This window comes from Xiphias gladius, chromosome 24 (genome assembly GCF_016859285.1).
Source record: "Xiphias gladius isolate SHS-SW01 ecotype Sanya breed wild chromosome 24, ASM1685928v1, whole genome shotgun sequence".
Classification (NCBI taxonomy): domain Eukaryota; kingdom Metazoa; phylum Chordata; class Actinopteri; order Istiophoriformes; family Xiphiidae; genus Xiphias; species Xiphias gladius.
Window position 1 is genome coordinate 6,886,948 of NC_053423.1, and position 14,122 is coordinate 6,901,069.

A 14,122-nucleotide genomic window follows, 5' to 3' on the forward strand; every position below is an offset into this window, starting at 1 on the left:
CATTCTTGAGTTGAAATAGTTTGTCAGCTGCCGTGTACAAGATCAAGAATGAGCTGACACACTCAATCTATTGGCGTTGCTTCACATTGTGCAGAGCAGGGTTATATAAGAGTGAATGATGCAACAAAACTGATAGGATAGTTTCCTCCCCTCTGGAAACTCTAGTTCTCTCCATTCTCTCAAAGGTCAGCACTGTCAAGACGGTTTGCTATCGGTCAGCAGTGCGTAACTTTGCCTTTGCAAGCAAATCAACTGACTGTGGCAATTCAATTGAAATCAATCAATTTCATTCCAGAATTTTCCTCTTAAAACTGTTGATATGACAGAGGCCTAACAAAAGGAGTGAGTGTAACTCTAAAGGAATAGTTGGACATTTTGGGAAATACTCTTCATTACTTTCTTGCCAGGAGTTAGATGAGACGATCCATAACACTGTCATGTCTGTATACGATGATTAGTTCTGGATGCAGAGTCTCTTCAAAGTTCAAAAATATGTCAAACGTTGCTTCTCATTTAGCAGAATGTCATTTAGCAGAACTGGGCTATATAAAATTCAACAGTGCAACACAGTTGGTAGAGTAGCTTTCTCTGGTTCTCTCTGTTCCCTCAAAGGTCAGCACTGTCAAGATGGTTTTCTATTCGTCAATGGCACAAATTTGTGTTTGTCACTGAAGTTGAAATGTTCTTTGCGCCTGCAAGCAATTCCACTGACTCCATTTCCATTGTATTAATCAGTTTCAGTCCTAAATTTCACTTCACAAAAATATTTGCTTTCTTGCCAAGAGTTAGAGGAGAGGTTCAATACCACTCATATGTCTGTGCACTAACTATGGAGCTAGAGCCAGGAGGCGATTAGCTGAGCTTAGCATGAAGACTGGAAGCATGGGGAAACTAGCCTAGCTCTATCCAGAGTCTAAAAATCTGTTTGTCAACACCACTAACACCACCATTAACACATCATATCTCTTTTGTTTAATCTGCACTAACATAAATGTTAAAATATCAGGTTGTGGTTTTACAAGCAGTTACCCGCTGTAACTATTTTTTGCCGGATGCAGTGAGTTCCTTAAGTCTCTGCTAGTTGCCTGGCAACTTTTAATTTAAATTTTTTTTTTTGTTTAACCTTTAATCTCTCCATTAAATCACAACTTGTTGTTTTTATATATCTGTTTGTGTACCAAGTTTCTTCACAAATGAAAAAGGACTGATTACCAATATCAGTCACTTGTGCGACAAATGACATTTTAAGACGACTTTTGTGGCCGACTGTAGAAACTGTGCAGAAGGTGAAGATGGGGGATTTTTTTTTTCTTTACCAAGGTTTTGTTTGATTGCCACTGATCTCTTCAATCTTAGAAAACCAGCCCTTCTGATATTTCCACAGACATAACACAGGGGTTAGTCCTCCATAGAGGACTGACAGCTCCCAATAAATCAGGTGGGCTTGAGGGAAGAAAATTAAACTAACCCTTTAAATGCCTGGACCATCTTCAATTTTCAAATCTCTTTGCGAGTTGCTGACCTTACCAGGATACACTGACCCAGCTGGATTCTACTGTACCGTCTAATATACTCGCCTTTTTTTTCTAACTCCCTTGGGCCTATAGATGTTCACCTCAGGATAAAGACATTGTTAGTGTGACTGAGGAATGTTGCTTCAGAGACTGACTTCCACTGCCACATGGGGTCCCGGGGGAGCCGTGCTAACGTTAGGCTGATCTATCTGCTATACTATTGGTATTGATCCGTGTTTAGTGTCGATGCTGGCACTGGAGAGTAATGATCACACACAGCCAGTCGGACAGACATCACCGGCGCATTGCAGAAATGGACACAGTCAGTCTAAGCATGGAAGGAGATGCATGGAGAATTGCTACACACAGACACACACATATATATCCACAACTGCTTGAACACACAAATGGTACAAAATGTTCTACTCCTGCTGCACTGCAGAGCCTCTGCTGCACCGTTCCAGCAAAAGCCACACTCGCAATAAGCTGAGTCGAGCTGGTATAGCCACAACAACCAAGCAAGTGATGCCAAGCAACCCCCTTCACACAAACACACGCACACACACACACACACACACACACACACAGACACACACACACACACACACACCTGCTCCTCCTCTCCTCCGCCTCCTCCTCCTCTTCCTCTCTCTCTGCAGCCGAAAGCCAGAGCAGACAGATAAGCAGGCAGCCAGAGACGGACTAATCCTCCCACAGTGACAGACGTGGTGGTATATGATGAAAATCAAGCTAAACGGACATAGAAAGAAGGAGAAGATGAGCGAGGAAGAGGGATGCTACATGGGGAGGGATGAGAGGCAAAAGGGGAAGAGTGAGGTGAGGATAGAGATTAGCAAAAGCATGAGGAGAAAAAGAGATTTTTTAAGCATTACTAGTGTGAAAGGAGGTTTGAACGTTATTTAGGAACTAGATCCAGCAAGTTTTATTTAAATTCTCTTCTTCTTTCTCTCCTCTACGGCCCCTCCCCCTTGCATCGTGCCACTCTCTTGTACTTTGCCATTTTGCAAGCCTGTCCACCCATTTGCCTGCTTACCAGTCTCCCAGTCATTCTTGCACATCCTCTCCTGCTTTCCCTCTCTCCCTCTCTCTCTCTCTCTCTCCGCACCCTCCACCCCCGCCCAACACCCCTCACTCTCTCTCTCTCTCCCTCTGCCTCTCTCTCACCGTCTCTCTCCCAGTGTGACTGAGGCGGATGTAGGTCAGTGCGTCTGGAGCCTGTCTGGAGCTGCAGAGAGCCTCAGAGCTCCACGCCTGGTCCTCGTCGACCCCTGCAGCGCCTGCCTCCGTGCCCGAGCTGAGGACACCGCTCCCTGGGCAACATGGGGAAAGAACCAGCCTGCCTGACCTGATCTGCCTGGAGGAGGATCCGCGTGCAATAGAGAAGGGGGTGGGGGGTGGGGTGGGGGGGTGCAGTGCAGAGTGATTTGGGGTGCCTGTGTACTATTGAACGCTTAGTCAGCGTGTGTTTTTTGCATGTAGATCTAATACGTAGAGGTATATGATGTAAATGTGTGCAGGGAGAGACGGCGAAAGGTAAAAATGCAGGAGATCGAGGGAGATGGGCGTTGCAGTTGTCTGTCTCTCCTTGGTGATATCTAGCGCTACAGAGAGGTTTCTGGGGGAAATTTTCATGCAATATTCCCTCTGCATCCACCCTTCCTACACACACGCTTCATACCCTGTCTTTTTCTCCCCTCGCTACCTAACTTGTTCATGATGCCTTATGTCTCTTCCCTAGCCTCGATTCTTCCGTGTCGATGGAAGCCATTGATGTTTCTTCAAAAACCACAGCAACCCAGCAAACTCCAAACTCAGAGGCGACTCACCCCCCCAAAAAAATAGAAAGAAGAAACTCGTTCTTTTCTGTCTTCTTTTGCGGTATATCCGTTCCTCTGCAGTTCAATATGGATCCAGGTCTGAGAGATGTCCTCTCCCAAAAATGCTGAATAACCGAAAGTGTCCATCCTCCGCCCGTCGTATGTCCAATGCCATTTTGATGGAAACAAACGAGCACAAGGACGATGACTTTTGCAAAAGAGCAAAAAGCTCCATAATGACTTCTCTATCTTCTGATTCTGCTCTCCTTTCCTTTCCTTTCCCCCTCCTTCTCCTCTGCTCTCATTCTGCACTCCTTACCACTCCTCTGGCTTTTAGACAATGCCCCCAAAAGCCCGATCGTTGCATCAGAGTGTCTGAGTGTAGTAGAGTGCAGCTGTGAGAGTGGCTGAGTGTGTGTGAGCGAGTGTATGTACATTCGTGACCGAGTTTGGTGCGTGTGTCTCTGTGTGAGTGTGTGTCTGCGCTCTTAATTTGACTCTGCAGCACGTCTAGGTCCTGCAGCGGTGCGTTGGTACTTAGCTGGCTCTGTCTCGCCGTGAGTTGGTGTGTGTTTATGCATTTGTGTGTGTAAGTGTGTGTTCATGTGAGTTTCCGTGGCAAAGCAATCACCTGAATTGCCTCCTAACTCTCCAAGTGAGGGATGTTGGGAGTTCCTGGGGTGTGGCAAGGGCGGCCTGACCACACCTCCATCTTGCACTCATTCATACATCTATTTCCTTCATCTGACTCCCTTTGCTTTTTTCCTACCTTGAACGAATCCTCTGGATTACAGCACTGATAGAGGAAAACTGAAGATTCCCAAACTGCTTTGCTTTTTCCTCATCACTTATTTTAATTTGCTCCGGTTTGTTCATGTCCTACTGTCAAGGGCGCTCTCTTTTTTTGTCTATGCATTCCTGTGACACTCACTCGCTCTTCCTCTGTTGCGCTTTCTCTGTTTGTGTGTGTCCTGGATATTAAAATGTGACAGTAGGAAGGAAAGACCTAGAGATCAAGAAAGGAAAGGAAGGAAGGATGGAAAGAGAAGCTTAAGAATTGCCTCTCCGTACCAATTTTTTGTGTCGCTGAATCTCCAAATACTCTACAAGTAATATATGATATATTCAAAGTAATATTATAATAAGTAATCATTATTAAACGTAAAGAAGGAAACAGATGAAAAAGACCTTTGGTCATCAAGAGAGAGTATATGTGGGGTGTACAAAATATCATGTACACCTGTACAATGTAGTGGAATCCATTGCGACAGCACTTCAAAATAAGGCCTCACAAATCATGAAAGAGGCGAACTGACAGTTCTAATTTCAGGGTTATTATATTCTAATTTATTATTTTGTAAGGTGTTTCCTGTTATTTTGTCCACTTACCCATTTTGAAATATGATTAAAGACGGAAGGAAGGAATAAAAGCAGTTATCTTATCCCTCAGCATGTCTGTTTTTAGTCCTGATTGTCGACGTTGAGGAAGAATGACATAATGATACAAGCAAGTATTAGGTACTGTATGTTCTATGGCAACTTATAAATAACTGGCTTGGTTGGTGTTGTTGTGTAATGGCTGACAGCAGTAGGTGGGTGACACCGTGAGATGGCCACCTGCACTGTCTGCCACATCCACACAAAACACAGAGAGAACAAACTCACTGTGGATGAGTCACACAGAGGCAGAGAGAGAGAGAGAGGGAGTGTGTGTATGCAAATCAGTGCTTAGTCTTCAGTTTTTCTGTTAAACTGCAGGGAGGAGGGGGACTTCCCACTGGTTTTCAAACTTTCAGTCCCTGGAAAAGCTCCAATTCAGTTAGGGCTGGACACACATACACACATGTACACACACACAGACACACACAAAGGCCTCATTGTGTTTGACCCTGGATGACGAGCGGGCAGGTCAAAGTGGCACGTCATTCCTAGGCCGCTGAAAAAGGCAAGTACATGGTAATGAGTACCTCTCTTTGACTGCACGCAGAGACACACGCTGGTGCGCACTTTCTTTTCTATACAGCCCGCTCCCTGCGTCTTCCATTTCCATCTCTTTGCTTTCCGTTAGTGGATCTCTAATTTCACCCCTCGCTTTTACGACATATCGTGACGACTGTGTTCCCTTCTTCTTTTTTCAATTCAATCCACAACAGCCTCGGTCATAACAAACCCAACTCCCAAAAAAAAGGCAGACTTACACACACACACACACACACACACACACACAAACACACAGTCACATGCTGTAAGCTTATCTAGCCTGCAGTTTGCTCCAGGGTTAGCCTGACATATTGGGTTAATGTTTATGTTTTATTAAAAATTGCATATTAAACAGTGTGTCAGTCAACTCTAAAATAATGGAGATTCCTACCTTGATGCAGCTGTAGTAAATGTGTTATTTTTCAAAGCCCTTAAAATAACTTCACCACTACAGCTTTGATTGGAGTGTTTTAGTGTCACAAGGTTAGCAAAATGCATTTTCAAAGGTTTTTCCACTTTGAGAAGAATACAAGTCTGTCAAAAAAACAAAAAACAAAGATAACCTATTTATTTTTTTGTGTTTTTATGCATGAAAATATTCAAAATCTAACCCTGAAATGTCAACATCAGCACATCATCCTCAAAAATACCCACACCAGCTTAACTCTAGTTTGTACCGCACACACTTTTAAGAAGTCGCTGTAAGAACCCCAGCCTCCCACAGCACTCCCTCATTATGACACTATCCCTTTAGGCGTCAACATAGCTGAGACAAAGCGCTGGTGTATTTGGGGTAAACACATGGCTCCGGGAGCTGTGAAGATGACAGAGCGATAGGCCAGTGTGATGGGGCCCGGTGTCCCGCTGCTGCCAGAGCTCTACATCTGCCAGTGACAGAGTGGAAAGCTACCGACAGCTGCTTCTCACACATCAGATAAGATTACAGGTATACCTGCTACACCTGTTTAAACAAACCTGCGTACATGCCACTGTGTGTGTGTGTGTGTGTGTGTGTGTGTGTGTGTGCGCGTGTGTGTGCGTGTTAAGACCGGGAAGGAGATAGAGGGAGATAGCAAACTAATCCAGTGACAGGTGCATGCTTGTAATTGAGGCAGCTAAAGGTATAGACTGATGAAAGAGCTCATTATTATTTATGTGTTTGATTTATGTAAGCACTGAGGGGGGTAAAGAGCTTTAGTTGTGAAATTTTAAAGAGTTTATGAGGGTTTTTTATCTTGACATAATTCTTGCCATAAATTAAGAATACACATGAAGACTGCATAGCTGACGTTATGTTAGAGTACATGAAGATCTAATCGGACAACATAGATTTTTCTGGGAATTTCTGCTTCTGTTTGTCTTTGGAAACCATCAGCTGAAGGACAGAGTTCACCCACTCTTTATTTATCACCACCCAGTGTTGCGGAGGTGCTGTGAAAAACACTTAGGCCAGTCAGTTCAGTCGCAGGATCAAGGGGGAGCCTTCACCGCCAGCCGATGACATCACCTGCATGATTTAACGATGGTAGCTCGCAGCGGCCGATCATTGGTCTGAGATAAATCCGCTGCACATCTTAACACACAGGCACATACATAAACACAATGTACACCTCATCAGCTCCCTTTGGCTCTAGCCTGACATCTAGCGACACAGGCTGTAATGTGATCCTGCGTGACGCAGACATGTTAACATGATGGGGCTCTGAAGGAGGACAAATCTGTGCGTTGTGGAGCAGGAAGCTGTTGGAGTGAGTGTGACTTTGTTTGTCGTGTGTGCGAGGCCCTGATAGATAATTCTACCCACTTTCATAATATTCCTAATTATTTTTTTTCAGGTACCTGGTTTACCATAGTGCACTGATGTAGAGTGTAAATAAAAACTATCCTCACCTCACTTCACATCTGTTTATACTGCCTGCCGTGATGTAATGGTGTGAGGTGGTGTCATAATGATTTGTAAATAATAGGTTGGACGAGCTATGTTTGGGTGGGTTTACCCTCCAATACATCCCCGCTCGCCACACTGCAGTCTGACTAACACAACATGTTGTGGCTGCTTTTGTGTTTTCTCAGCATTTCCCTGTGCCCCCCCATTGCACAGAATCTAAATTTAGCCGGTACTCATCCTCATGAAACCAGTGTAGTTCTAAGTATATCCTTGCGAGCTTCCCCTTGCAGCAAGGGAAAAGGACACTGTGTTCCTTTAAATCACACAGACACACACACACACACACACACACACACACACACACACACACACACACACACACACACACACACACACACTTATATATACACACACATACACACCAAGTTCGTCTTTCTTCCAGTGGAGTCTGACAGGAATGAGGTCAGACACACTGATCCTCGTTGCACATTATTATTATTATTACCCGTTTTTTTTATTCAGCCAATGGGGGGCCAGGGGGGAGTGGCTTGACCGAAAAATCGGGATGGAGACAGACGCTGATTGGTCTTTATATCTCGCGATGAGGGTATATAACGGCGAGGTTCTCGTTGTTGTGTTTACAGTAATATTACAGAGCGCTAAGGAAACAGGGAGACTATGAGAAAGCGCAGCTGCTCCATTCAACCACATGGTTCCTCAACCGCACAGACAAGCTGCGCTGCAGACAGCCAGGTTCACATAAGGGGCTCGCACTGCTGTTTCCCACAGCGGCGCGTTTCGAGTCTTGCAGGGCGAGTTTTCAGCCGCACAGGCAGTTGAAAGTTGCTTCTGAGTGGATCCGGGACTTCTTCTTCCTTTCCGTGAAGCGCACTGGTGAAAGTTGCGAGTCCAGGTGTCTCCGAAACGAGCTGAACTGAAAAGAGACAGAGAAGAGACTTGGATGAACTTTTTTATTTAAGACCCGTGTCCATCAGTGATCTCGAAGCGCCTGAAATCAGAACAAGTGAGGAGTATTTTTGTGAAAGCCAACAAGTCATATTTTTTTTTTTGCGCACTTGAACTTTGCGAAAGCACTGCACTGAACAGCGTGTTTCCAGGCGCGTGGAAGAAACGATGGTGCAGCACATGAGCCAGACTGAGAGCGCCCACGCTCACTCCCCTGGCGGGGACTCCACGGACACGGGAGAAATGGACTTGGAGATGGACGCGTCCCCGACCCCCGAGTCCCCCTCCTCCGGGGAGCGGAGCGACTTGGCGTGGTGTAAAACTCCGACGGGGCACATCAAGAGACCCATGAACGCGTTCATGGTCTGGTCACAGATCGAGAGGAGGAAGATTATGGAGCAGTCGCCGGACATGCACAACGCAGAGATCTCCAAGAGACTGGGGAAGCGCTGGAAGCTGCTGAAAGACACAGACAAGATCCCGTTCATCCGCGAGGCGGAGCGTCTCAGACTCAAACACATGGCCGACTACCCAGACTACAAGTACCGGCCCAGAAAGAAGGTCAAGTCGGGAAGCGGAGCGAGTAAGCAGGCGGACCGCGGGGACAAGAGCGGGGAGCGCAGCGCCAAAGCCGGAGTGAAGAGAAGCCCCGCGTCCAAAGGAGTGAGCAGGACGCACAAACAGGGGACCGCGAAAAGCGCTCCGGGGCAGGACTATGCATCTCCCGGCGACCACCAGGCGCTCTTCAAATCCAGGTCAGTGTCTGGGGCTAGGCAGATCCCGGAGAAGCGCACCGGAGAGGCGCGGCGCGGCCACATGTTCGGCGGCGCAGGCAGCTTGGAGAGCGGGCCTCCCTCCGTGGGCGTCCCGGCCAGTCCCACGCTGAGCAGCTCGGCCGAGTCCAGCGACCCGCTCAGCCTGTACGAGGAGCCGAGCCCCGCGGCCAGCGAGTCATCACACACCGCGCGCCTCAGGTACGCTCGCGCCTCCTCTCCAACACCTTCAGCTTCCCACTCGTCCTCATCCGTGTCATCCTCATCATCAGATGAAGAGTTTGAAGACGAGCGGCTCGACCTGAACTCGAGCCCCGGGTTCGAGAGCATGTCCCTGGGCGGCATGGGCTTCTCCGACGCAGAGCTGGACCGGGACTTGGACTGGAGCTTCGGGGAGTGCGGGGCGGGATCTCACTTCGACTTCCCCGACTACTGCACCCCGGAGGTCAGCGAGATGATCTCAGGAGACTGGCTGGAGTCCACCATCTCCAACTTGGTGTTCACCTACTGAGAGGACCACGGTGGAGAGGAACCGCTACGCCCCCCACGTTTTGAACTGTTCAACCCCCCCCAGACAGGCGTGTGAGTCCAGAGCAGAATATTTCCGCCATTCTTTCACTAAATAAGGGAGAGTGAAGACAGGAAAGAAAAGGTGGCCTGCGTGCGCGTTGAAGCCCAGGTACGCGCCGCTCACAGACTTGGACAGCGGTCGCTGCGCTTGACGGGAACGCGCAGACGGGGGAGATGCTTAGTTTGCATTTGAACACAGAGGAGGAGTGAATGTAAGCAGAGCGCAGTGAAACACACGGACTTCAGCTCAAATGTTCAACCCAATCCGCCGAGGATGAGGACTGAGACTGAACTTTGAATCTTAATGTCATTTTGGGTCGGGAAAACGGACACTTACCGGAGAGCTCGTCGTGTTGGGTTTGTTTAAGATATAGCCAATTCACATTGACCATCAAGTTGCTATTCAGGTGTAGTTTTTTTCCAAACTCGAAACAGTTTCAATATCAACACGCATGCCCTCCGAGATAAGGAGGATTTTGTTGTGGTTAAATGCGTAAAAAATATTCATTGCTGCGTAATTACGCAATTTGTGTGACCGTAGGACACAATTCACTATCACCAGCTTCTCTTTCAACGGCAGGACTTAAAACAAAGACTGACTCAAAACTTCAGAAACCCTTTTCTGAACCTTTTTAAACACTCAGTGCACAATTCAGGACCAATGTTCCCCGACGCGCATCCTTTCTGCCTAGTGCTTCAACTTTGTAGTTCCTCTGTGTCAGATGACGTTTTTTTTATATTGATGTATTTATACCGGCCAAACTTTTTTATACATAGAAGTATTGTTCTCGTACAGGTCTCATTTGTGTTTGTGCACATACACCTGTCTGTATCCTGCGCGGAAGGGCTAGAAGTGTATCTTATTTAAAATGTCTGACTTCTCTCACTTTTAAGGAGATTTGAGTGTGTCATGATTTTCTACTTGTATTTTTGTACAAAATCTATAGAGAGGGGGTTTCCGGCGAGTGGGTAGCCTACAACATTGTTGTTTGGATCTACATTGGTGTTTAGTTGTGCAGAGGGGATTTGTTTGGCACAATCTGACCTCACACAGTGTTTACAGTATTTACCCACATGCTTCTTAATGGCACAGTGACTCTAGTTTCACCAGCCAAGTAAACAAAGCGCCACTGAAGCTCCCAGTCGAAGTGGTGACTGTGTTTCCAGTACACATAGACCTAATATTATATGAGTGAAAGATCCCAGAGAGTCACTGTTTGGATAGAGCTAATACCTCTGTGTGCTTTTTATCAAGATAAGTTTTATTTGAACCACTGGATGGAATTTCACACTCATTCCACTTTGCCTAGACTTTGGAGGGAGGGAGATGTATGAAGTGCTTCATCTGTTATTGCGCAAATTGCATCAAAAAATAGTATTTAACCTTTCTGTACCTGTTGGCTAAGTATAGCAGGCTAATTGTTTTTCCTATATTATGGCATGGCAAATAGCATTTGTATTTCAGATTCAGGTATATGTAGCTATAGCTGTTGTGTTTAAGATTTTTAAAAGAATAATAACATGAAGATATTTATGTAAACTGACTGTACTATAAGCAAAGATTGTGTGTTTTATGTATGATGATGATCAACGACAGGCACTAGGACAGCCATCTTTGGACATCCTTATGTTGAAGATGATTGTGGTCCAGGAGTTTTTTGTTTTTTGTTTTTTACCTTCAAGTCATCTTTTCTATTGTCCTTTTTCTTTTTTCATTTGTGCAATATGCTGTGTATGATCATGTTTTGTCCAATCATGCCAATATCATTTGATGTTTATTGCTCAAAACCAGCCAATGTTTGGGTCAATCACTGCCTCTCAGACCTCTGTACAGATTGTTGTTTTTTTTTTTTTTTTTTTAATTTGTTTTTTCTTTTCTTCCGAGAAGGAAATAAAATCAGCTGGAACTGAAAAGTACAAAGTTTTTCTCTCTTGTGGTTTTTCCATTATCTGGGTCTTTTTTTTTAAAAGAGCATAAATAACTACCATCAACTGGTTACCTAATAGTTATATGTAAACTGAAGAGATAACTGGAGTAGCCACACATATTGAGGCTCCTTTTCAAAGGTGAAAGCATGCTCAACCAAAGGTGAGTCCTCATTGTCACATTCCATAGCTGAGCCTTATTCAAAGGCTCCAATCTGATGCTGGATGTTTACACTCTGTGCATGTTCTGTAGGTAAGTATGCAGCTGCAGTCTGTGAATCAATAGTCAGCCAGTGAATCAATAGGAGTGGTCTTTCTCCCTCCCTTACTCCGTCTGATTCTACACGTGCAGAAAACGTGGCTGCCATGGAAACACTGTATCCAAGAGCGAGGGTGCAATCTGCTGGGGAGCAGCGTGCCACTCTCTGTGTGTGTGTGTGTGTGTGTGTGTGTGTGAGGGATAAGGGACACAGACCGATCCGCTGGGGTGGGGTGGAGGGGCATCAGACGTTTCTGCAAGGCATGACTGGAATAAAGAAGGAGGTGTGTGTCTAGGCTATGGGTGGGAGTGTGTGTGCCAACGGGAGGGAGGTGTGTGTCTGTCCTGGTGGATTGAGCAGGAGACTGCTCCGAAATCCAATTAATTCCTTCTGGATGCATTCATTTGTCTAGTACATCTGACGAGAAAGAGAGAGAGACAGAAAGAGAGAGACCCCTAAGGTACAGTATTTAGTGTGTATCAATTTACGCCCTATTCCACAAGAGACATTGGTAATTATTTCCATCTCTCTTTCTCTCTCTCTTTCTCCCTGTCAGGAGAACAGGGTCGTCTCCAGCGCTTTTCCTCTGACATCTCAGGCTGGGTAATGAGAAAGATAAGGCATGGTCATTACCCATACCATCCCAACGAGGAGACGCCAGCACCCAGATGTCTGCAATAAGTCTGACATCACAGGAAATAGTGTGTGAGGAGTGTTTGAGTTGTCCCTGTTTTAGAAAAAAAAAAGAAAAGTAATTGTCCCCAGAGTCTGCTGGATGTTGGGGGATAAAAAGATGAGGGTGCCCTCCTCATCCACACCCACTTGTTCACACACTGACCCACTTAAAGACACATGCATGAGTGTAAACACAGAAGCACTCACGAGAGGACTGGCGTGCAGGCTACTGCACGGTCCACCTTCAAGGCTGATTGCAACAGCTTATTGTTTCCTGCGTTAACCTGTGGGAGTCTGACGAGATCAAGTCAACCATAAAATACAAGTACAGTTCTGTGAGTACTGTATGCTGCAATTCAGAGCAAATGCACAGATGTTTGATTTTGACTTTGTTCCAAAAATGCAGAGTGAATTTGGTTTACAAAAAAAGAACAAAACCCTCCAACAGGATTTTCTTTTGAAGTCAGTTCCTTTTTATAAATCTAAATCACACTGTTTTTTACACTGATGGTGTGCTTTGTTCCTCCAACGGTGAAAACAACTAAGTACATTTACTCAGGTACTGCACTGTAGTACAGTTTTGACTTTGTACATCCCACTTACTTGAGTATTTTTATTTTCTGCTACTCCACTATATTTCAGACAGAAATGTTGTAATTTGTACCCAACTCCATTTATCGGACAGCTTTAGTTGCCAGTTACTTTTCAGATTAAAATCTTACATTACAAAAAAACATATACATAAAACATAAACTTAAAAAGTACAACACGTTATTTAAGGTTAAATCAGTTGTGTGCACCCTTTTTGGCTTGTAACGTTTTACAAAAAGGCTGCGTCCAGATGGAGCCCCTTGTCACATTTCAGATGTCTATGAGCTGTTAGCAGTTCCACCAAAGAGACGTTTCCCCTCTAGACCTCTCAGATAGTTTCATCTAAATAAACGTTTGAGGCTCAAAGAGGAAAAATTACCCAACATTTCAGCAAAAAACAAACATTAGATAAAAATGGAAGATATAAAAATACATCACTCCCAGGGGAGATTTTTCTGCAAAATTTGTGCTTTTACTTAGGATTTGTCATGCAGGTCTTTTAATGGTAATTGAGTATTTTTAACTTGGTGTAATGATACTTTTACTTGAATAACAGATCTGAATACTCTGAAATATTCCTATCGTGCTTCTTCTGGAAGTTACACTATGTCTGTGGTGACTCTCAGACTTTTGGACCCCATTGTATATTTCTACTTTTTTTTTACTTCATTTTATGCCACGACTATAGTAATTTTTCTGAGGTCTAGTTAACTAATTCACAAGCTTCAGACAACTGTATCGTGCTATAGACAATGTAGGATAACATCACAGTTGTTATGGTATGTATTTCCACCATGTGAGCGCAGGAGTAGCTTTAATTTATACAGTTACTATAGAAGTAGCACATCAAAGTCCCCAGGAATATTACAGTGATAGCATCTAAGATAAACATGCCCATAAAGTGAGGAAAGATGCCTGCTCACTGCTGGGCTGATAAACTGAAAGCCCCTATGGGAACGTGGTCGGAAGAATATGGAATATTATATTGGTAGCGCGGGAGATAGAGAAACTCCGTTAAGTCAACATAAACGCACGTTTGAACATCATTGACGCACTCACGCTCCCTACGGGAACTCCACAGGACCATTAGAGTGATTGTTTCGCACGCTGCCGGTGAAGTTGAAGGCGGGACACAAAGTCA

The 14,122-nt window shown here is 45.1% G+C and overlaps 1 protein-coding gene across 1 annotated transcript; it reads left to right on the top strand.

Moving 5' to 3' along the window:
- The first annotated feature begins 6,106 nt into the window (after positions 1–6,106).
- Positions 6,107–10,320, top strand: sox4a (SRY-box transcription factor 4a). The gene is made up of 2 exons (XM_040122256.1): positions 6,107–6,278; positions 7,865–10,320. Exon 2 carries the CDS (start codon positions 8,355–8,357, stop codon positions 9,468–9,470), a length of 1,116 nt encoding a protein of 371 aa, XP_039978190.1. The 5' UTR covers positions 6,107–6,278; positions 7,865–8,354; the 3' UTR covers positions 9,471–10,320.
- Positions 10,321–14,122: the final 3,802 nt, after the last annotated feature.